Here is a 25,225-nt window from a genome sequence, read left to right on the forward strand (position 1 = left end):
AGTTGCACCGATGAGACAAGAACAAAATTGGGGAGGAAAGGGGGTAAAAAAAAGAAATAATAATAAAATGTGAAGCACTATTATTACACACAGAGCGAGTCCAATCAACTTATGTGACTTGTTCAGCACAAGGGGTTGAATACTTATTGACTTCAGACATTTCAGCTGTGAATTTTTTATAAATGTGTAAAAATATATTAAAAATAATAACAACTCCACTTGGACATTGTGGGTTATTGTGTGTAGGCCAGTGCCAAAAAGATCTCTACTTAATCCATTCAGGCTGTAACAAAGCTAAATGTGGAAAAACTCAAGGGGTGTGAATACTTTCTGAAGGAACTGTACGACAACTAAGTTACACACTGATATGTCATGTTATACGATACACATGTTATTCTTCTCATGTAGAGTCACGTTTTCCAAATGTAGGATGCTTGGACTGGGAACCTTGCTGTATTTTGGGAATGAGCTTATATCATGCAAAGCAGACATACTCTCCATGAGATATAATAGATCAAATGCCTGAAATGTGAACACATTGTGCAGTGTGCACAGCTAACATTATGCAGACCTGCACTACAGTGTGTATCACAACTGTATAATGACTATGTGTATAGGAGAGAATAGTGTGTGTCCTCACTTGTAATGGATCTGTGTGAGAGGCCTTGACACTGAGCGCTGGAACTATATATAAAACCTCTGGAGGAGGGAGAGACAGTTAAGCACCCAGAGGGGTGTGATAGGGTTGCAGGGGGCTACGATGCAGGGAGTGTTGATCATCTTTCCTCTTTACGCTGTTCCTTTGGAACCTCCTCTCTGACCTATGTCAACAGGTCAGTCACACAGCAAATAAAGATCGGACTGAACTATCTACAGCTTGTAGTCTGCAATTCGCTTAGAAATTGACAGACAGAGAGAGACAGAGAGAGAGACAGATAGAATGAGGATAAACTACTTTTATTTCTCAGTTCATTTACAAAATGTACAGACTATTTACCAAAATACTCACAATATTCTCATTAAAAGCCCATTGAGACATTGACGGACACGGTGCTGTAGTAGAGACTATGGCAACATCGGATTCAGCGCTGCATAAAAGAGACATTGACAGTAGCCATGTCACACAGACCCAGACAGAGAGACATACAGAACGAGCTGCAGCTTTACAGAAGGTCAAAGGTCAAACTTCACATCATCACATACAGTGAGCAGCAGCCAGTTTCTAGTTAAGAGCACAGGTTGTTTTGACATGTAGAATAGTTTCCGTAATGTGTCTCGACTTTACTGTTTAAGCTTCCATGCTGGAATAGAAGCAGGGTAGGAAAAAAAGGACACTGTCAGTGGATTTTACAGTATCTGAAGCACAGCAGAAAAGTGAAGATAAATACCCAAACAAATCTATACACATTGTAGAGACCAGACAATTGAAGAAGAAAAGTAGAATAGAGTAGAGTGCAATAGAATAGAAGGGACTGTATGAAACCAAAGTGAAAATATGAATAGTGACAAACCAGTAAAGTAGTAAATCAACTAAGAGAGACTGACGTAGTAAGAAGAAAATCACAAATGATTCTGATTAGTCATGCATGAAGACAGTCACAATGGATTGGCTGAAATGACTGACTACAGGAACTAGATCTAGCCATCAATAGGCATGCAAGTTGTTTACTAAGTCTAACATGCAATAGCTATACATGTTACTGTCTCACACATATACACTAGTCATGCACTGCCTGTGTTCAGTCAATTCAAAAGAACCCTCTACTCAATCTAGAACTGCTCTCAATCAACAAACCATGTTATTAAACTGTGAAAAACTATTTCCTATTTACAGCACAATACAAATACCACATTTTGTTACAAAACTACAGATATTTTTACATACACTGTAGCATGCATTTACCTACCAATGAGGTCTTATATTGTCTCTGCACTGTGGAAAAAATATTCTATGCATAGCCTATAAGCATTCATGTTTTTCAGTACACCTCAGTGTCCAATTGCCCATCACACAGTTATGACTGTGAAACATAATATTATATACTTATAGTAGTAATTTATTGATTCATAGCACAAACTAGAAGCAGTAATTACCTATACATATTTATAATGCTATAACTCTACAATGGGATATTGGAATAAAGAAGAATATTGGCTAAGCACGCTTTCAATGTCTTGTCACCTACACACCCACGGAATTAAGCGAATTAGCTCGCCTACATACATCTATGAAACAAGCCAACTAACTGTCAGTCATGACAGCACACTACGAATCCAGGCACCAGTTATAACGCTTACTGCATTCTGTACACGTTTCTCACAAACGATCCTCTAGAAAAGAAAACATTTATGGATAGATTGCTCTCTCAGTCATAGTCGTTGTGTGTTCTTGAACAAAGACCATTTAACTCTAAAATAACGCCACCGTCTCACCTCCAATGCAAAGCGCATTTCTGACTTTTTGCTCCACAGGTCACGCAAAGGAGTTTAAATGATTTGCCTTGCTATGTATTTACACGGTAGCTAAATCATGCCAAAGGTAGAGTAAGAGTCAGAAAGTATTCTCGGTGCACTCCGTAGGTGCCGAAACGGCAGAGTAAAGGTTAGACGTCTTCTCCATGACAACAGTGTCACCTTGCTGTTGTTAAGTCAATCTATCATTGGAATGTGTTGTGTCAAGTTTACAGCAATGACAGAGAAGTTCCCATGAAGAACCTGTGAATAAGCTGTGTGCTTCGTGCCAACACAGAAAAGGGCATCATCGTTAGAGAACATAGATATCAGCGATTAGAACGCAAGCGGTACAAGACGAAAAGACTAGGTACGAGAACAACACCCAAAATACGCATCTGGGAAAACAATGGTCCACATTTCATCACTGGCTCCACTTTTAATTTTGGTGGCCTATATTGATTGTTTGTCATTTTTCAGAATGCGTGTGACGATTCATATTTTTAAAAGAACGCAAATCATTTAAAAACAAATGTCTATTTACAAAAATAACTCTCTGTTTCAAATAACGAGCCTTGTTAAGTTGTGTTTCTAAGCAGAACCAAACACAGTGGAATCAGTCATTAAATAACTCCTCAGTCTTGGGGACAAATTGTTCCTACGGCTACAAAAATAGATATCTAGCTGGAAATCATTTGGACTGTCAAATTGAATACCCCAAGTTGCATTTATGATCGTATTGTTCATCTGTATAGATGTGTATAGTGGTTGTGGTTCCATACACATACAGATGTAACCAATAACCAATAAGGAGAAAGTTCAGAGAGTGAGAGAGAGTGACAGATGCAGACGAGAGAGAGAAGGGACCATTTACAAAGGAGACAAACATCCAATACATCAAACTCACATAATCAAACCCTCCTCCACACAACTTCATTTAAACGTAAAAAAGAGCATGCCACAACAGAAACAGAAGGAAAAGTGTTAAGATAGTCAATTGTGAGCCGTAAAGACACGCAAAGTGTAGCAGAGACATTCGCATTGGCAATGTTCAAAGTGATTCAAAAGGAGGGGTAGGGTCTGGGAAAAGACCACATGCCCATTAGAAAGAGAAACATCGTATCAGTGACTCAATATGTGCAAAGGAAACAATAAGGCATGAGCTTTTCACAATTCAACCTTTACAGGTTGTAAATAAACCAATCAAGCATCAACCAATCAAACAATAAACCAATCAACCAATCAAACAATAAACCATCAACCAATCAATCAATAAATGCTCAGACATGTTCAGTGCTAAATTGTGTCTTTCCATTGACACCCATGCAGACACAGTACTGCCACAAACTCCGAGGCAGTCACTGTTATATAACGCTGTTCCCTTAAACTCGTAAGTGTATCTTAAGAAGTGTAGAGAGAAGAGTAGTAGAGAGGGAAAACCCATTGAGTCAAACTGAAGGACTTTAAAGAGAGAAACAAGATATTGCCGTCCTTATCGTTAGAGTGGCTTAAACAGGTATATGTATTTCTCCTTGAGTAATGTATGGTACTACTTCCTTGTTGTGTTGTATTTCCTGGTGAAAATGTTTTCGATGTAGTCCTCCTTGGAAGATGAATCGAGTAGGAGATTTGACAGGGGCATCATGAGATAGGGGCATGGCATTGCCAGTGTTGCCATGGGCAACCGGCACAGTCATTTCCTGTACAGTGACTTCCTTTCCGTGTAGTCCTCAGGTAAATGCTCTAGAAAGGCTGGGGACTATCAGGACTACAAGTGCTGCCACGGCAACCACCGCCACCAGGTTCCAGCCTCCCTCGCTCTCCTGGTGGCAAGAGGACAGAGGACAGGGTTCAAAGGTCACAGAGGTTATTCATTCACAATAAGGACAACTCAGGTTTTAGCACACATACCGTATCAGCTCCTCGAGTTTGGTCAGAGGAGTTCAAACAACCACTTCGCTTTGCATACATGTTGGACACATCCATTTTCTCAACACACACGTTGGACACATCCATTTCCTCAACACACTGGACAAAGGAATCTTTTGTGCCTTACAGCCCAGTAATTTACAGCATTGGGATACAGACCCACACAACCAACCAACACACTCCTATGTCGAGAAGAGAGAAGAAGTGTGTGTGTGTGTGTGTGAGAGTGAGTGAGTGAGTGAGTGAGTGAGTGAGTGAGTGAGTGAGTGAGTGAGTGAGTGAGTGAGTGAGTGAGTGAGTGAGTGAGTGAGTGAGTGAGAGAGAGATTTAGCAGTGATGTCTCCCTGGAGCCCAGTAAGAGGATCCCCTATAAGTGTGGTGTAGTGTGCAGAAAGCTTCTCGCCCACACACACACACACACACACACACACACACACACACACACACACACACACACACACACACACACACACACACACACACACACACACACACACACACACACACACACACACACACACACAACTCGTAGCCATGTCATCCTAAAATTGACGCCTGACCCTCTCATTAAAGTTTCAGAACCCTTACTCACATCAGGCTACAATAAAATACAAACACTCCAACTCAGGCTAAATGTCCCAAGTTAAATAGCCAAACCTCATTCGAAATGTCCCAAGGTAAATAGCCAAACCTCATTCGAAATGTCCCAAGGTAAATAGCCAAACCTCATTAAAAATGTCCCAAGGTAAATAGCCAAACCTCATTAAAAATGTCCCAAGGTAAATAGCCAAACCTCATTCGAAATGTCCCAAGTTAAATAGCCAAACCTCATTCGAAATGTCCCAAGGTAAATAGCCAAACCTCATTCGAAATGTCCCAAGGTAAATAGCCAAACCTCATTAAAAATGTCCCAAGGTAAATAGCCAAACCTCATTCTACATTTCCCAAGATAAATAGGGGGTGCAGAAAGGGCTATGCCTCACTGCAGGCTGACCACAACACAGCATTCAACCGGCTGTAGGTTGGAGGGAGAGAAAGTTTATCTAAACCCCAGTTCCCTGGCTGCTGTCCCGCCTGTGGAGGTCAGGCAGCAGCGGTGGGTGTTGACATCAGCGCTGTGTCATCCATCTTGGCTCTAGTGGTAATCTCTGCACAGTCCCAATGGAGACATGAAAGGAGTCGCGTGTCACTGTGTTTCTCTCGGCTAAGTGTGACGGACCACTCAAATAAAAGCCAACTTTCTTCTCTCTCCTTTTCATTTCTCTCTTACTAGCAGCTTTTGAAGTGTGACGTCTGCTTGGCTGTTCCGAGCCAAGTTCTTAGTATTCTTAGAATCGGAGTCATTCCATTCAGTAGAGTCATTGTAAACACAGTGAATGGTGCATTTGGAGACTGGGTGAGACTGAGTCATTGGACTGTCTGCCTCAGTGACTCTGCTAACTCTAAGGTTGACGGCTCACCTTCAGAGGAACGAAGCCGACCACCCGGTACATTTTGAGCCGGTTTACCCCAACGAGAGCCAAGTCGCTGATTTCCGTCAAGTATTTTCGCAACACTCTATTACCGTTTTGGTTCTAGCCCATTTGGTGTTCATGTGGCTTTGGATGTTTATTGTTCACCATAGAGGTTGCGTTTCTAAGACAGCTTGAGTTTGATTGACAGATCAAGAGAAACGTGATTCTTAGAGGGGCATATTACATTGTAAGACATGGGTCTACTACACTGTAAAAGCTGGTCTTGCCAGCACAAGCTTATGCTTGAATCAGAGTCTTTATGTCAGTGGAATAAGGTACCCTTCCACAACAGATCAAATACTGTCAGAACTCTAATAACATTTAACTACTAACAGGAACCATGCGTTCTGGCCCTATACTGTACATTTGCAATCTACAGTATATCTGTGTGTGCAGTATTCTACATTCAGGCACACCCACAGCCAGAGACTGAATAATCTGCTTCTACAACAGATATTCAGCCTCTCTTAGAGGAAATAAGAGTTGACTTTATTTGAGTCTTCCAGATAAAGAAAGGGCATGCCCATACCTGGTCCCCTCTAGGACGCCAGCTCCTCCCACCAGCACCATATCAGGGCCATTATTACAATCATTCCTATGAAGGGGATGGAGAGAACAGGGGGCTCAGACGGAGGAGTGCAGTTCTGGGGAGAAAACAAGGGATCGTGGGGGCATGAGAGAGGAGGAGGGAGGTGGTGAGAGAAATCACAAATCATAATAAAGGGAGGCAAAAATGAAAGAATTACATGTGGAGAGATAGATGAAGAGACAACAGATAAATATATGTACATAAAACATCATGAGGTGATTGAGAGGTAGATAAATGGGATGACAGGCAGATAGACAGGTAGAGAGATCAATAGAAAACGACAGAGAGGGTGAGTGACAGAGAGGTCAGAACGAAAGAAATAAAGAGATAGGCAGATTGTAAAAACCATATTGCGCAACATTTTGTAGGGTGGTTATGGTAAACAGATTTGACCATATGAATGTGAATGTGTTTATAAATAGGAGTTTTCAACAAAACACAGCCATGGAAACGATGAAGGGAGGGGAGAAACAGAAAGAGCATGCCATTAGAGCACATCAAAGATGGTTAAAGACAAGATGAACAACTTGTGTAATGATTCCATCTTGTCATTTAAAGATCTCTGCCCATACTGAAAAGTGCTGCCCGTCACTCAAACGGTCACTCAGACAGAGAGAACCCTGGGAGTTGTAGGCAGCCCAGCAGTGCGGGTGAGGGGGTTTAGTCACAAGATAAACTACAACTATGGAGGACAGGTGAGTGACATGAACTTCTGTGGTACTCAGGCTGGATGGTCTAATTCCAAATCCTTGATAAGGAGACCACGTACACCCAATCAAATCATCAAGGGTGGAGTGGCTGGCTTATAAGCACACATTTGTACACTATAATAACATGTCGGTTGATTTGTCGTTTTTGTTATTCAGTTTTCAACAAAACTCTGATTCAGCACTTCCTGGTTTTGATGGCATCAGACAGGAAGAGAAAGAGCATATGGACCGGGTTGTTTAGGTGGACACGGGGACAGACACTGGACAGGGCGACAGGACGCAGAGACACACCGCCATTGAAGCAATGCATGTTGAGAAGAGGGCGGAAGAAGCCAGGGACCAAAGTCGAGGACACAAGAATAACTGACTACACCACTGGAGGCAGAAAGAGGACGAGAGACAAGTCACGATTCCATGAGACATAGCTGTTTGACTGAGCTGTTGTTACTGACCCACATGCACACAGTACAGACAGACAGACAGACTTGATGCTGAGGAGAATGGGTTAGTTAGCACACAGTTACTCAAGTGTACTGTAAATACAGGTGTGTATGTGTATAGGTGTGTCATCTCATTCTCTTCTACTTACCTCATAACTAGCTCCTTCACCACCATAACCCTTCTTATAGCACATGTGTTGTGCCCCCTTATAGTAACACTTGTTTTCACCAACTCATACACAGAAGAGGCCATCTTTTGTCGGTCATTGTTACCAAAGTTACCTCCCTCCGACCGCTGACCTCTCACCTTTGACTTCTTGCCGCCAAGCTTCTCTAGCTCCGCCCTATAGTGATTCAGTTCCTGCTCCAGCTCAACCCTCTCCTTCTGGCTGCAGTCAAACAGCCCCTGCAGGTCCGCAAGCTCCCCCTTCAACCCCTCACACTGGCAGACAGACAGACAGACAGACAGACAGACAGACAGACAGACAGACAGACAGACAGACAGACAGACAGACAGACAGACAGACAGACAGACAGACAGAAAGAGAGAGCATTTTCATTATCACATTTGGCTTATAAGACTTGTATGTGGGTGTGTGAGAGCATCTGTGTCCATACTTGTCTCTGTACTTGCGAGGCCCTCTCTTCAGCCAGTTTGAGCTGGTCTCGTAGGGAGAAGGCTTCAGAGGGTCCCCCGTTCCAGTTGGTGATAGACTTGCCATCGAACGAGATGTTCTTCTGAATGGAGGCATCCACCAAGCGCCCACCTTGCCCAGTCTGGGTCTGCCCACCCTGGGTCTGAGACAGGGTCATGTAGCCTCCAGCCTTCACTGATTCCTCATCCTGCCCAACACCCTCATCCTTCTGGTCCTCATCCCCCTCCTCTCTCAAGGCCAGATAGACATCATTGGAGCTGTCAACCAGAGAGATCATTCAATGTATTAGCAATTTATAAGCATCATTCATCGTATGTGTGTGTGTGTTTGCTGTGGTGTTGTTGAAATCCGCAGTGCAGTACTCGTCCCATTACTGATTCCCTCTCAGCATAATTTATTCACTGTGAGAAAGTTATATCGTGGGCCAACCATAACTCTCACAGAGTTTAAACATATTTAACTCTGTCCCCTGGGCCAACCACAACTCTCCCAGAGTTTAAACATTCATGACATAACAGCTTATATGGTCAGATCACGCCATTACACCACAGAGTACTTAGCTAAAACAAAACCACACATTCTGTGAACCGGTAGAGTGAACATAAATAATTGAAGCTTAAAAATTGATGAGCGCGACAAGTCTAGAGTGCATTGAAGTAACTACTGTATTCCGTGTGATGTATTACAGTGCAACACTGTGAAGGACCTACCACACCTCTCTCTCATTCTGGGAAAACATGAGTCACTGCTTCTGCCAATAAGTCTGAGATTCTTTCTCTGAGGCTAACATTGGATAAATGTGTCGTGTCTTTCATTTGAGCAGATCTGGGTTGGAAAAGGGAATTCAATGAAATGTCCATCCTAATACGATGTCACCACAAACCTAGATCCCGAAAAGAAACATGTTATCTTTCAAAAACAGGAAATAAACTATGTCAGGATACAGTACATACACAGGCTGCATCCTTACTAGTCTAGGCGAGGGTCTAGGGGGTGAAATGAAACCAGACCTAAGTATGCTCTTGCAGCAAGACTGTTCATTTCCCACAGTGCTCTGCTGTGCTATTGCAGCCTGCTATATACAGTATAACCACCTCAATATCAGGTCTGTATGCATGGAGCTCAAATGGAGATGTTCTCCTGTGTCTCGGTATCCCCTTCGATCAGAGTGGGGACACCAGAGAGCAGAGAGTGGGTGGTTTATAGGGAACTGTGTCAAGCATGTTATGTAAGAAGACAGAGTATTGAGCTCTTTGACAACGTGCCACTGTCAGCCACAGGACATTAGCCCTCTGGATGGGTGTGTGTACCATGGAGAGATCGGCTATGAAATAGTGTGTTTGTGTGTCTGTCTGTGTGTATGTGTGTTGGGGAGAGTTCAGTGTCTGTGTGTTGGAGGTACTAGCCTATGGTTGGAGGTAGGAGGTAGACTGCACATTTTCTAATAGATAGCCTCTTCCTTTCAGTTGTGAGTTTTTCATATTCACCAGTAGACTCGTCTACTGTGAGTCATCTTCACTGGGCTGTGTGTGTGTGTGTGTGTGTGTGTGTGTGTGTGTGTGTGTGTGTGTGTGTGTGTGTGTGTGTGTGTGTGTGTGTGTGTGTGTGTGTGTGTGTGTGTGTGTGTGTGTGTGTGTGTGTGTGTATTTGTGTGTGTGTTCATCTGATTATAGCCTGTTGTTGACTGTTTGTTAATAAACAGGTGTTGCCTTGTTGTGCTGTCCACATTATTTATATATTTTCAATCCAAAGGGAAACATTTGGTGTACTCTCAGGTACACAATCACACGCATGCACACAGACCCCAACACACTTAATGCACGCACACAGACACAGACACACACACACACAAATACACACATAGGCCTCCTAGTTATGTTAGAGGGTGTATACAGAAGATCAAAGAATAAATGTCTCGGAAATACAGAGAGAGATGGAGGAGACAAAGGCTTTAACAATTCAGAAGGCATTAAAAATACTCCTGTTTACCTGTGTGATCTTGTCTTGTCTGTGGACTGACAGATTGTTTTTGTTACATCAGACCCCAGACAAAAAGTTATGATAGATTATCTACAGACAATAAACAGACAGTAGGTTTGTAGAGCACATAGGAGGGATTTTACTGCAATGTGGGGGTCTCCAGACATAGAGAGGCTGTGACTGATTGGTCGGCAACTTGATCGACAGGCGGCTCGGCCACTCACCCGCCTCGCTGTAGCTGCTGCAGTTTGAGGCTCAGCTGTTTGTTTTCGTCCTTCAGGGTCTGACACTCGTCTGAAATCGCATGACACTCCGCCGTCAGCTGGCTTACCTCACCTGGAACACACACACATTCCCAGGGTTACATGAGTGTGTGGTGTTTTGTCTTGGGTGTGTGTGTGTTGGGGTGGGAAAGTTGACGCACTGAACCATGTTGACAATAAGTAGTCATGGTAACAGATTCCACAGGAAAGGGTGTGATATGGCGAGGAAGGTAGTTGAGGTCCACCATGGCCCTGTAACATATTAGTTTAGATAGAGTCCTGAAACGTGTTGAAGTGTAACAGAGTTAAGAACGTGACGTAAGCTCCCCCCCCCACAAATAGCTTGAAATGTCGGCAAAAAAAGCTATCCAATTGGATCCTTTTGTACAGCTCAATCAGTTGGTACTTGTCAAGGAGGGCGGGCAAATGTGTTTGCGAGAGGAGGTTCACTAAATCGAGACGGGTGTGGAAAAGGGATAGTGGAGGAAGCTGCAGAATACTGTTAACGAAGAGGCTCCCCTAGACGAGGGTGGTCAATGAGTGTGGGAGAGTTGAGGAAAAACGATGAAAAGAACAAAGTAAAGCATACCTGTAAACACGACAGACCTATAGCTCCAAAGAGATCCTCTTACAGGTGTTATAATTCTGTTTGTAATGTTGCTGGGCTACGTGTGTTTGTGTGTGTATACCTAACTGTGTGTATGTGTGTGCATACCTGAACGTGTGTACGTGTGTATACCTGAACGTGTGTACGTGTGTGTGTACCTGAACGCTTACGTGTGTGTATACCTAACCGCGTGTATGCATGTGTATACCTGAACGCGTGTATGTGTGTGTATACCTGAACGTGTGTATGTGTGTGTATACCTGAATGTGTATATGTGTGTGTATACCTGAACGTGTGTATGTGTGTGTATACCTGAACGTGTGTATGTGTGTATACCTGAACGTGTATATGTGTGTGTGTATACCTGAACGTGTGTATGTGTGTGTATACCTGAACGTGTGTATGTGTGTATACCTGAACGTGTATATGTGTGTATACCTAACCGCGTGTATGCATGTGTATACCTGAATGTGTGTATGTGTGTGTATACCTGAACGTGTATATGTGTGTGTGTACACCTGAATGTGTGTATGTGTGTGTATACCTGAACGTGTGTATGTGTGTGTATACCTGAACGTGTATATGTGTGTGTGTACACCTGAATGTGTGTGTATACCTGAACGTGTATATGTGTGTGTGTATACCTGAACGTGTGTATGTGTGTGTATACCTGAACGTGTATATGTGTGTGTGTATACCTGAACGTGTATATGTGTGTGTGTATACCTGCACGTGTATATGTGTGTGTGTATACCTGAACGTGTATATGTGTGTGTGTATACCTGAACGTGTGTATGTGTGTGTATACCTGAACGTGTGTATGTGTGTGTGTACACCTGAACGTGTATATGTGTGTGTGTACACCTGAACGTGTATATGTGTGTGTGTATACCTGAACGTGTATATGTGTGTGTGTACACTTGAACGTGTGTATGTGTGTCTATACATTAACGTGTGTATGTGTGTGTATACCTGAACGTGTGTATGTGTGTGTGGGTATGAGAGGTTGCCACTTCCTGTTCAAGATCCTGATGTATGGCTATAATACCAGCCTACTGTGTTTATGTGACTGGGTGAGGTACAGTACACTTAGACCCACCACTGTATCTTGCGCACAACCTCATTGACCCTTTCTGAATCCCTGCTTTCCTTTACTTTTATAGTCCTAATTCTGTCTCAATACCTTCTCTCCCTCCCCCTCTCAGTTTCCTTTCCTTCCTCTCCTCTCTCTTTGACATTAGCACTGCTATTAGACCGGCTAATGAAAGTCATGCACAGACTGGAGATGCACGAGGATAGAGTACTGTGAACTGCCAATATAATACAGGTCACACACAGAGAGAGACAGCCTTTGATCTAGTAACCCTGTGTTACTCATTCTGCTAGATAATATGTTATGTCATCATTATACTGAATACATAAAGTAGGGAGAGAAGAAACCAGAAGAGGTTTACAACACTGAGGAGGAATGGCTGTCTGTCTGTCTGTCTGTCTGTCTGTCTGTCTGTCTCTCTGTCTGTCTGTCTACACACACACACCGCCCAGGCTCTCCTCTGAAAATAACAAATTGAAAAAAGCAGGAAAATGGAAAATTGGCACTTAAATTAATTTATATCTACTATTGGGTTGGTTTTATATAGGGCAGAGTTGTTTTTCTACTTAATTAGCATTCAATTCAAATAAAGGAGTCGCAGCTGTAACAAATGAGAACATCGAGACAGAGAACACAGTAAAACTTTTAAAAGCTTTCGCCTGCTTTCTGGACTTGAGGGGTTTCAACTTGAGAGTGTTAAAAGGAGGAATCAGTTTTCAGTCTGCATCCTCCCTACAGAGGCCAAGACAGATTGTGATCCTCATTTCCTCCAACACCGTTTGTTACTCATCAGATAGAATAATTATCTTTTATTTGGTCTGGGGAAACCCATCAAGACCAGGGTCTCATTTTCAGCATAACAATACAACAATTGTCACGCCCTGACCTTAGATATCCTTTTAATTCTCTATGTTTGGTTAGGTCAGGGTGTGACTCGGGTGGGAAAGAATATGTTTTCTATTTCTTTGGTTTTGGCTGTGTGTGTGGTTCCCTGTAACGGTTCTCTTCTTCCTCTTCCTCTGAGGTGTAGCAGAGATCGGACCAAGATGCAGCGTAGTTATGATTCATGGTTCTTTTAATAACGAAACTATACATGAAATAGACTACAAAACAAGAAACATGAAAACCCGAAACAGTCCCGTGTGGTACAAACACTGACACAGGAGACAACCACCCACAAAAGCCAACACAAAACAGGCTACCTAAATATGGTTCCCAATCAGAGACAATGACTAACACCTGCCTCTGATTGAGAACCATATCAGGCCAAACATAGAAATAGACAAACCAGACACACAACATAGAATGCCCACCCAGCTCACGTCCTGACCAACACTAAAACAAGGAAAACACACAAGAACGATGGTCAGAACGTGACATTCCCAATCATCGGCAGCTGTCTATCGTTGTCTCTGATTGGGGATCACATATACGTTGTCATTTGCCTTTTGGGTTTTGTGGGATCTTGTTTTCTGTTTAGTGTCTGTGCCTGACAGAACTGTGCGCTTTCGTTTTCACTTTGGTTATTTTGTTTGAGTGTTTTTTGAAAATAAAAATCATGAACACTGTCCACGCTGCGCTTTGGTTCACTCCTTTCGACGAGAGTCGTTACACCAATAGAGAACAGATCACTCGAACCAAACTTACAACATTACAACTTTCAACATTAGAACCACAACAGTCTCTTCATTCACTCAAAACAACTGCAGCTCTCATTCAACACATCTAATACAAGAGTCATAAACTACCCTGGTGGCACCAGAGAATCACGAGGCAAGGAGTTCTGCGGCCGGTCCAACAATGGGGGCATTAAAACTGAAAGGGGATCTACCTAGATCGATACGGACTAGCGGCACCACGAGAGAATCAACCCATCAAACTGAAACAGAGGCTGTTGGCTTTCCTCCCTCTTGTTTGACTACACACGGTGGTGCTCTGTCAATACCATATTATCCTAACAGTATAGTGGTGACACCTTGAACTCTGCATGCTTCACCAATAACCATGAGCCTGGGATCAATAACACCAATAAATCCTCTAAACGTTGTCGAAGTGTGTTTTAATGGATACTGACATGATCTCTCTGAGGTCCATACAGAAACAGAGAGGGATAAAGACAAATCTGGCAACCCTGGAGTCACGACGATGAGTCCCCGACTCTTGTATTTACCCACAATTCTCTGCTGCGAAGAAGGCCTCTCTGCCAACTGGACCTGTTGAGTCTGTAAAAACCTGAACATTTCTAGTGTTTCTATTGGATCCGGCCTACAGTTTTAACTGGATTATACTACTGTGTTGTAGTAATGGGTATACCTGACTGGGATTTTCCTCATGTCTGATTGGTTTCCATTGCTTCAGTGTTATGTATGGAGTGGTGTACTGGTTGGGCAGGGAATGTGTGTGGAATGGTACCGTCAGTCTCTCCCTCCCTCCTCATGCTCTTCATACTGATTTCAGCCCGCAGGGTGGTGATCTCCAGCTCGTACTCTTGGGCCGTGGTGCGGAGACGCTGCAGCTCGGCCCTCAGACGACACAGCTCCTCCTGCAGGGAGGCGATGTCGTTCTCCCTCTCCGCTGCTGTCTCCTCCCCCGCCTGCTGCAGAACCAGCACCTCCTCCTGGGCAGACCTCAGCTCCTCCTGCACCTCCCCCAGCTCACTCTCCTTCTCCTCCTCCAGAGAGTCCATCTCCTCCTGGACCGAACGCAGCTGAGCTAGAGGGGAAAGGAGAGGAGAGGAGAGGAGAGGAGAGGAGAGGAGAGGAGAGGAGGAGGAGAGGAGAGGAGAGGAGAGGAGAGGAGAGGAGAGGAGAGATGTTCCTGTCAATCTGTGATTCAGAAAAAAGACAAGCAATGTTGACTTGTACTCTGTCAAGGGCCTTTTGTTTCAGGAAGGTCTGGTAAACACTCTAGTGAACATGTCCTGGCTGCAAAGAGCAGACACAAGAGCTGACTGAGCCAGGGGCATGGGGAAGATAGGGAAGAAGGAGAGAGCAGAAGAGAGGGACAAGGGCATTAGCTCTGGTCTGGGCTCTCTGTCTCTAAAGAAAAACCCCTGGCGCCTCTGATCTCCTCATTAATCACACACCAAACACACAAATAAACACACACACACACACACACACACACACACACACACACACACACACACACACACACACACACACACACACACACACACACAAACACACAAACACACAAACAAACACACACATACTTGACTTTTGAAGTGAAGGGAGATTGATTTGTTTACACAGACATGGCCAGAGCTCAAGAGGCCATGGCTATATGGCTGTGTCTGCAGACCAGCTCTATTAACACACACTGCACAGAGGAACCACACATCTAGATTACTTCCTGGACCGCAACATTAAGAAGATGTACAGTCTGGGAAGTTCTGGCTCAGACAAAGCTACTTACTTACTTAGTTATAGTGTGAGGTACAGTATAGTATTGTACTGGACAGAGGCTTGTCCTGGGTTAGGGACAAAAGGAGTCTGGGCTCACCAGAGCAAGGGGACAATTCTTGAGCACACACATGGTTGTGCAGTACGTTCACAATCTGCTCTTAAGAACTTTCCTTCTGGGAACATCCATCCCCTCCTGCCTTAACGTTTACAGTCATTCAGCCAATCACATGGCCTCTCTCTGACATCACATGGCATTCTGCCTTGGGGTTGCCGTTACGTGGAGTGCACCATGTACGGAGAGTTCTCTCCCTCTCTCTCTCCTTCTCCCTCACTGTAGATGGGAAACACTGGCGTCGTGTGTGTACAACAGCAGAATAACAAGCCAAATGAGCTAAGACAAACTATCCCAACCTCAGCCTGCCCCCCCCACACCTCCAGTCTGCATTCCAATAGGAGTCATGTGGTGAGTGTCACTGCTAGGGGGGAGTGCTGTGCTCCCTCTCACCCCCACACACCCATCCACTCAGTGACCTACATGACCCCATGTTAATCCAAAATGCTGAGCATCTGCTCCTAAGGAAGTGATATCATGATAAGGCCTCTATGTCGTCTGGAGCCACTGTCCTTCCTGTAACTAATGATGTCTGGTGCACAGAATGAAATAGAACAGAGTGGTAATACATGGATTTCTATCGTCTGGTGTGTCTCTGGTCACGTGACGTCATTCATACGGTGGCCACCATGTCTCCTGAGGTTGAGCACCATTGAGATATCAGCCAATCATGGAGCTGTACCAGACCTCTTCCCAAGCAGACACATTCTGTGAATACAGTCTAAGATAGGCTTATCTAGCATCATTTATCAGTCATGTTAGACCATTAGACCATATAACTATGGTGGGACTAAGTCATAAGCGAATAGATATAATGTCATATTCATGTATGTGTATTGAAATCCTATTGCACTTCTTACATAGAACAGTTTATTGTAGAACTTTTGTTTAAACCCTATAGCACTGTCAGGTGATGGGGACAGTACACATAGAAAAAAGAGAGAGAAAAGGAGATTGTGTACAATCCTTGTATCTCTTAAAGGTATGTCCACTCTCCACTATCACAAGACCCTGCTAGGAGACATTTATCTACAAAAGTTATGTTTATTGGTAACTTTTCCTCAGCCAATACACTATTTCATGAGACAGTGGGGGAAGATAATGGTGCTGTGCTCATTTATCAGAAGTGGAGAGAGGAGAGGTTGTGTATAAGGGTGTGCGTGCTTGTGTGTGTGTGTGTGTGTGTGTGTGTGTGTGTGTGTGTGTGTGTGTGTGTGTGTGTGTGTGTGTGTGTGTGTGTGTGTGTGTGTGTGTGTGTGTGCATACGCGCTTGCGTGCGTGTCTACCTTGCAGTCTCTGGATCTGTCTGGTAAAGCTCTCTGCCTGGTGAGCACTGGCCAGACGCTCATCTTCCAACAGACCTGAGAACAGAGGACAGCGGGAGAGAGGGGAGGAAGAGAAGAAGGGGGGGATATGAGAGGAGGAAATGTACAAGAGGAGGAAGAGAAAGGGGGAGGAGAGGAAGAACAAAGTGACTGTGTATACAGTCAATGTGGTATATGTGAGTCAGCAGGATGGACCACGGGGGAGCTGGGGTCAGGGACAACTGGCACAAGAACCATGACAGCTGAGCAATAGGACCTCCCAACCCCCTCACGACCCAGCTGTGATGTCACAGTGAACTAAACACCCAGCATGCAATCATGGCTACAGCTGTCACACACACACTCACTCAGACACACACTGTTCCACACACTAACACAAATACAGTCACACTCAGACACAAAATCTTCACTCACTCACTCACACACACACCCACACACACACCACACACACACACACACACACACAGCAACACACCCTGTAGCTCCATGAAGCTCTCTTCATGTCGTTGAGACACATCCCTGGCCTCCTCCAGCTCCAACACCAGCTGCAGCACCTGAGACCTCAACTCCTCCAAGTCATCCTCCTCTAACATTCCTCCTTCCTCCTCCTCCTCCTCGTCCTCCTCCACTTTCACCTCCTTCTCCTCTCCTTGCTCCTCCTGCTGGCCCTTCTCGCCGTTCCCCACCTCCACCTCCTTCTCTTTCTCCTCCTTCTCATCGTTCTCCTCCAGGGACTCCCTCTCTTTGGCCGTCAGCTTGTCCACAATGCCAGGCCTCTCCACCTTCAGTTCACATATGTCATCTAGAGAGAGAGGGATGGGGGGAAAGAGAGAGAGAGAGAGAGAGAGAGAGAGAGAGAGAGAGAGAGAGAGAGAGAGAGAGAGAGAGAGAGAAAAAATAGATAGAGTGAGAGATTTACTACCTCTGTAAACAGCTTAGTCTGCAAACTCCTTTCATACAGAGGTCTGTATTGACCTACAAAATGGTAGCAGTACTTCTTAACTCATTGACCCTGCTTCATAGGATACATCCTGTTGTATGAAAGCTGATAGGCAGCTGTGGTTCACTTGTCTCGGCTTTGAGCCTCCTAACCCAACCCCCTGATCCCCAGCCCCCTCCATCTGCTGCCCCATCCCCTGGTTCGATCTTCACCTGGTTTCCACGGAGGAACCCCCCCCCCCCTCCCAATAGACTTCACACACTCATTCTTGCCCACACAGTCCACTGCCTGATAGTGCTGTCCTCAGACCAAGCAGAAGGCCGTGGAGCAACTTTTAAAGTAGATTTACCTGTTCTACAGAGCCATCTAGTGGGAAAACAGAGGAATATTCAGAGAAACTCAGAGGAAATCAATACTCTCTCTGGAGCTATATGTGTCTCCTTAGAATGTACTCTTGAGTCATTGCTTATGCAGCACATGAGGTGGACTCCACTTGTCCCTTTCTCGTCTTTCGTTCTCGCCTATTGTCATCAGGACCCAGGGTGAGGAGGGACATCCAAAAATAAAACCTCTCACCTCCCCTCCCCTCCTTACCTCCTTGCTCCCCTCTCCCTCCCTCCCTTCCTTCTCTGTTCTCTCTCCCTCACCCTCATCCTCTTCACCTTTCTCTCTCCACCTCTCCCCTCCAATTCCTCACTTCCCCTCTCCAAAAATATCTCTCTCTCTCTTTACCTCTCTCTTTCTGGCTCTCTCTCTCTTTTCCCTTCCATCTCTCTGCACTACCTCTCTCTCTTTCTGCTCACTCTCTCCCCTCTCCCTCTATCCATCTCACGTTCCGCTCTCTCTCTCGGGCACGGGTAACAACATACTAAACATGTCTTCTGATGTCAGTGATGCTGAAAGGAGGTGATGCGTGTGTGTCTGCTGCAGTCTCCTTAGTGCGTCACCACTGCCCAGACGGACTCTCACACACAGAGAGATGAAACAGGACGGGTTAGAGAGAGTGTAGCCTTCCATTCCTAAGACATGAAGTCTCATTTACTAGCTGTGTATGCATGTGGGTGTGTGTTATTGGCCAATTAACTGGAACACACAGAGTTCTGGTAAAGCCATTGGGCTGACAATAGCTCCAGTTACATCAATCAATATTCTAGTAAAAGCGTGTGTGTGTGTGTGTGTGTGTGTGTGTGTGTGTGTGTGTGTGTGTGTGTGTGTGTGTGTGTGTGTGTGTGTGTACCTGAGAGTACACCAAATGTTTCCCTTTGGATTGAAAATATATAAATAATGTGGACAGCACAACAAGGCAACACCTGTTTATTAACAAACAGTCAACAACAGGCTATAATCAGATGAACACACACACAAATACACACACACAAATACACACACACACACACACACACACACACACACACACACACACACACACACACACACACACACACACACACACACACACACACACACACACACACACACACACACACACACACACACACACACACACACACACAGCCCAGTGAAGATGACTCACGGTAGATGAGTCTACTGGTGAATATGAAAAACTCACAACTGAAAGGAGGAGGCTACCTATTATAAAATGTGCAGTCTACCTCCTACCTCCAACCATAGGCTAGTACCTCCAACACACAGACACTGACCTCTCCATCTCCCAAACACACAGACAGACAGACACACACTATTTTATAGCCGATCTCTCCATGGTACCTCTGGTACATCCAGAGGGCTAATGTCCTGCGGCTGACAGTGGCACGTCAAAGAGCCCTATGTACTCAGTGAGTACTGTATTCTTACATAACATGCATAGACTGGTAAGGACACAGCCTGTGTACGTAAGTGTGTATATAAGTTATTTCCTGTTTATTGTATTTTATTTCCTGTTTTTGAAAGATAACTTGTTTTATTTTCGGTGTGAGATCTGGGTTTTTGGCGACATCATATTAGCATGGAAATGTCATTGAACTCATTCCCAAGTCCCTCTTCCAAACCCAGACACGACACACTTATCCAACGTTAGCCTGGGAGAAAGAAACTCAGACTTCTTTTTTGAAACGCAGCATACCAATTATCATCATGGCACAATTATGGAAGAATATCTGGAGGCTCTGGTTTAGTCTGGATTTAACAGTGATGCCTAAAAGCTAGCAAGGCCAATCTATTTTTAATCAAATGTGATGAGTTGTCGAAAAAACTACAGTGCCTTCAGAAAGTATTCATACCCCTTCACGTACTCCACATGTTGTTGTGTTACAGCCTGAATTCAAAATGGATTCAATAAACATGTTTTTAGAAATGTGAGACATTTTCTGAAAAGGAAATACAGAAATATCTCATTTGCATTCAGTATTCAGTATTCACAACCCTGAGTCAATGCATGTTAGAATCACCTTTAGCAGTGACTACAGCGTTGACTCGTTCTGTGTACGTCTGTAAGAGCTTTGCACACTTGGATTGTACAACATTTGCACATTATTCTTTTGTAAATGCTTGAAGCTCTGTTCAAGTCTTGCCATAGATTTTCAAGGCGATTTAAGTCAGAACTATAACTAGGCCACTGAGAAACATTCAATGCATCGTGGTAAGCAACTCCAGTGTATATTTGTGTTTTACTTGTGTTTTACTTTACTTATACTTGTGTTTTAGGTTATTTACCTGCTGAAAGGTGAATGTCTCCAAGTTTCTATTAGAAAGTAGGATTTTGCCTGTGCTTAGCTCTATTCCGTTTATTGTTATCCTAAAAAAAACTCCCTAGTCCTTGCCAATGACAAGTATACCCATAACATGATGCTGCCACCACCAGGCTTGAAAATATGGAGAGTGGTACTCAGTGATGTGTTGGATTTGCTCCAAAACTTAATGCTTTGTATTCATAACATAAAGTTAATTTCTTTACCACATGTTTTGCAGTTTTACTTTAGTGCCTTATTGCAAACAGGGTGCGTGTATTGGAATATTTGTATTCTCTATAGGCGTTCTTCTTTTCACTCTGTCATTTAGGTTAGTGTATTGATAAACCATCTAAAGTGTAATGCATAACTTCACCATGCTAAAAGGGATAGTTAATGTCTGCTTTTTGTTATATCCATCTACCAATAGGGGACCTTTGCGAGGCATTGGAAACCTCCCTGGTCTTTGTGGTTGAATCTGTGTTTGAAATTCACTGCTCGACTGAGGGACCTTACAGATAATTGTATGTGTGGGGTACAGAGATGAGGTAGTCATTCAAAAATCTTGTTAAACACATTTTTTTTTTACTCCTGGACGTATTTAGGCTTGTCATAACAAATGGGTTGAAGACCTAATGACTCAAGCCATTTCAGCTTTTCATTTTTATTAATTTGTAAAAAAAATAGAAACACAATTCCACTTTGACATTATGGGGTATTGTGTGTAGGCCAGTGACACAACATCTAAGGGGGTGTGAATACTTTCTGAAGGCACTGTACCTCTCAACTACGACAGAGAAAGAAAGGCCCGACGTGGTGAAGGAAAGGCATGAAGAGATTGTCATATGGGATCTGGTCAGGTTATGTGGTATGAGATGTTATGTCCTATCTATGTCAGCACTATGCGGGTCTTACAACAGGCCATTTCAAATATGGTTAAGTGCCATTTTCAAGGTAATTTAAGCTGTTCTCTCCTCTCTTCCCCTTCCTCCTCCCCCTCCCCTCCTTCCTTCTCTCTGTAATCAACTCTGCGCCCCAACATCCTTCTGGTCTGCTACAGGACTGGCTGATTGGTCAGGGCTTCTGGCAGGCAACCAATGATGCCCCTGCTACAACAGCATCACTGTCACAGGGACCATTCAATAAATCACTCATCATAGCTGTCTGATCCTTCCCTCTCGCCCCTCTCTCTATCCTCTCTCTCCATCTCTTTCGCTAATCTTCCTCGCCTAACCTTCTCTCGCACTGTTCTCCCTCTCTCTTTGCCTTCCTCTCTCCCTCCTCTTTCTCTCAGCTAGCCCTCCCTTGCACTCTCTCATCTCTCCCTCTTTATCTCTCTCACAGAAACACAATAATCATTCTAAAGACAGGGTTTGACATCAAAATGCTCTTGACAAGATGAGCTAGACGTGTCTCTCTCTTCTCTCTGACTGAGAAGCCACAGTTAGAACAGAGGACGAAGTCCAGAGCCCAAATAACAGCCCCCCACACTCAAAATCCCAGACCTGTCCCTCTTTGTGTACACATGACGACGGGACGATCTCGGTGGCTGGTGGTGAGGGGATGGGGGGCTGCGATGGCAGAATGACTCATACCTCGACACTGTGTCAGAAAACAGCACCTTGGTAACCATGGCCACACTCTCTTCTCTGCAAACACACCCCTTTTCACATAGCACACACACACAGTATGCTACACATAAGCATCCTATCACAAACAAAGCAGCTTATTTATGCAGTCAAAGAGATACACCCCCCTTTAGAATACACATGAGGAGAATGCAGTCTTGCACACCTGATCCCATCACCGCACTGTTATATCAACTATGGGATTATGGCTACAGACAATTGTATTGCAGGGTACACAGGGAAACAAAACGAGAGCAATCTTACAGGTATAACAGGCAACTACGATACTGAAACCATAACTGGGAGTCAGAGCAGGAGTAATGTCATCTCCTAACCGGGGACAGGGACGACGGGCGACAATAAGGGACATGAATGCAAAAGAGCAGTGAAAACCATGACACCAATCACAGATTTTGAGACATACAGACTTATCGAAGGCTAGGATTCCAGCACACACGCACATACAAACACACCCTACAGCCTCCTTAGCATGCAGATACCTGAAGTCCCTGTCCGCTGGGGTGTGAAGCTACAATTCACTTCTGTCTGAATAGCACCAAGGCACTTAGTGACCAGACACATTGCCTCTTCACCGCCCTGATCACTCCTGACAAGTACCATCAACACACTGTCTACACAGTACACCCCCCCAGGAGCACTCACGCAAACAAACACACACACACACACACATACACACACACACACACACACACACACACACAGAGAGAGAAAGAGAAACAGATAACACTGCTCTGTGGCACAGCTGACACAGTGGAATGAAAAGGAATCTCTATACACTCATGCATCATTTTCAATTTATTAGGCCGAGCTTTCGGTCTTCAGACCTTCATCCGAATATAGGAAACGTGCGCCAATGCAATCAGACATGTCGCGCAACAGCAATAAAAGCACCAGAAGGGACATCAATAATCAATTATCTCAGAAAAGTGTGACTTGATCGAGACAGTATATATTCTATTTTTTTTCTCTCTCTCATTATCATGCTTTAATATGTTTCCCCCTAACCCCTGGCTTTATGTGGTTCCTGTCATTTATGACGGTTCTTTAACCCAATTCCCGCTTACATGTTCCCATAGGCCCACCTCTTTAGCTTTTTTATTCAGTTTGAGTTTCTTGGTCTTCACACCTGTTTCTAGGCCATTTGAAATGTTTATGCATTTTGCAAAAATGTAGTAAAACATTTTAAAATGATGTCAAAACTATACTGAATCCCAAAACGACATATGCTGTCTCAATCAAGTCACACTTTTCTGAGATAATTGAGATAATTGACTACCGATTGCCTTGTATGCAGGTGTTGCGCATCATGTCTGATTGCATTGACACATGCTCTGATTCCTTTTATTTTCAGTGTTACTCTTCATCTCCTGCACCTCAGAAACGGCCAGGTCTGCCACAGAGCCACTCAAGATTCTACAGCTGAGCCAGTGAAAAGAGAGAAAGGTTGAAAAGAATGAGTGACAGAGAATCCGAAAAAGTCCAGTCACCTCTGTAACCTGTTTTTCGCCCCGGGCCAACACCTGCACTGATTACTATTCTGTTGTGCCTTTATCACACATTTTGTTTTCTATTTTTTTATTTCACCTTTATTTAACCAGGTAGGCCAGTTAAGAACAAGTTCTCATTTAAAACTGCGACCTGACCAAGATAAAGCAAAGCAGTGCATCAAAAACAACAACACAAAGTTACACATAAACAAACGTACAGTCAATAACACAACAGAAACATCTATGTACAATGTGTGCAAATGTAGAAGATTAGGGAGGTAAGGCAATAAATAGGCCATAGAGGCAAGACATTATTACAATTTACCATTAACAATGGAGTGATAGATGTGCAGAAGATGATGTGCAAGTCGAGATACTGAGGTGCAAGAGAGCAAAAAGATAAATAACAATATGGGGATGAGGTAGTTGGCTGTGTACAGGTACAGTGATCGGTAAGCTGCTCTGACAGCTGATGCTTAAAGATAGAGAGGGAGATATAAGTCTCCAGCTTCAGTGATTTTTGCAATTCGTTCCAGTCATTGGCAGCAGAGAACTGGAAGGAAAGGCGGCCAAATGAGGTGTTGGCTTTGGGGATGACCAGTGAAATATACCTGATAGAGCGTGTGCTACGGGTGGGTGTAGCTATGGTGTCCAGTGAGCTGAGATGAGGCGGGGCTTTACCTAGCAAAGACTTATAGATGACCTGGAGCCAGTGGGTCTGGCGATGAATATGTAGCAAGGGCCAGCCAACGAGAGCCTACAGGTCGCAGTGGTGGGTAGTATATGGGGCTTTGGTGACAAAACGGATGGGACTGTGATAGACTACATCCAGTTTGCTGAGTAGAGTTTTGGAGGCTATTTTGTAAATGGCATCGCCAAAGTCAAGGATCGGTAGGATAGTCAGTTTTATGAGGGTATGTTTGGCAGCATGAGTGAAGGAGGCTTTGTTGCGAAATTGGAAGCCGATTCTAGATATCATTTTGGATTGGAGATCTGGAAGGAGAGTTTACAGTCTAACCAGACACCTAGGTTTTATAGTTGTCCACATATTCTAAGTCAGAACCGTCCAGAGTAGTGATGCTATTTGGGCGGGCGGGTGCGGGCAGCAATCGGTTGAAGAACATGCATTTAGGTTTACAAGCATTTAAAAGCAGTTAGAGGCCACGGAAGGAGTGTTGTATGGCATTGAAGCTTGTTTGGAGGTTAGTTAATACAGTGTCCAAAGAAGGGCCAGATGTATACAGAATGGTGTTGTCTGCGTAGAGGTGGATCAGAGAATCACCAGCAGCAAGAGCGACATCATTGATATATACAGAGTAAAGAGTGGCCCGAGAAATGAACCCTGTGGCACCCCCATAGAGACTGCCAGAGGTCCGGACAACAGGC

The 25,225-nt window shown here is 44.1% G+C and overlaps 1 protein-coding gene across 6 annotated transcripts in view; it reads right to left on the minus strand.

Annotated features, from left to right (window-relative positions):
- Positions 1-938: 938 nt before the first annotated feature.
- The window catches only part of LOC118366268 (coiled-coil domain-containing protein 136-like), a 68,103-nt gene continuing 43,816 nt past the window's right edge, over positions 939-25,225 (minus strand). For 4 of the 6 annotated variants that reach the window (XM_052492093.1, XM_052492091.1, XM_052492092.1 and 1 more), the window contains 8 exons: positions 17,552-17,878; positions 17,038-17,112; positions 14,645-14,944; positions 10,494-10,605; positions 8,252-8,546; positions 7,941-8,075; positions 6,424-6,538; positions 939-4,274 (listed from right to left, as the gene is read on the minus strand). In XM_052492093.1, coding sequence (XP_052348053.1) covers positions 6,434-6,538; positions 7,941-8,075; positions 8,252-8,546; positions 10,494-10,605; positions 14,645-14,944; positions 17,038-17,112; positions 17,552-17,878 — 1,349 coding nt within the window. In that variant the 3' untranslated portion in view covers positions 939-4,274; positions 6,424-6,433. The remainder of the gene's footprint in view (positions 4,275-6,423; positions 6,539-7,940; positions 8,076-8,251; positions 8,547-10,493; positions 10,606-14,644; positions 14,945-17,037; positions 17,113-17,551; positions 17,879-25,225) is intronic. The other 2 variants (XR_008089052.1, XM_052492090.1) reach the window with 2 other exon arrangements.

This window comes from Oncorhynchus keta, chromosome 33, assembly GCF_023373465.1.
Source record: "Oncorhynchus keta strain PuntledgeMale-10-30-2019 chromosome 33, Oket_V2, whole genome shotgun sequence".
In the NCBI taxonomy this organism is placed as follows: domain Eukaryota; kingdom Metazoa; phylum Chordata; class Actinopteri; order Salmoniformes; family Salmonidae; genus Oncorhynchus; species Oncorhynchus keta.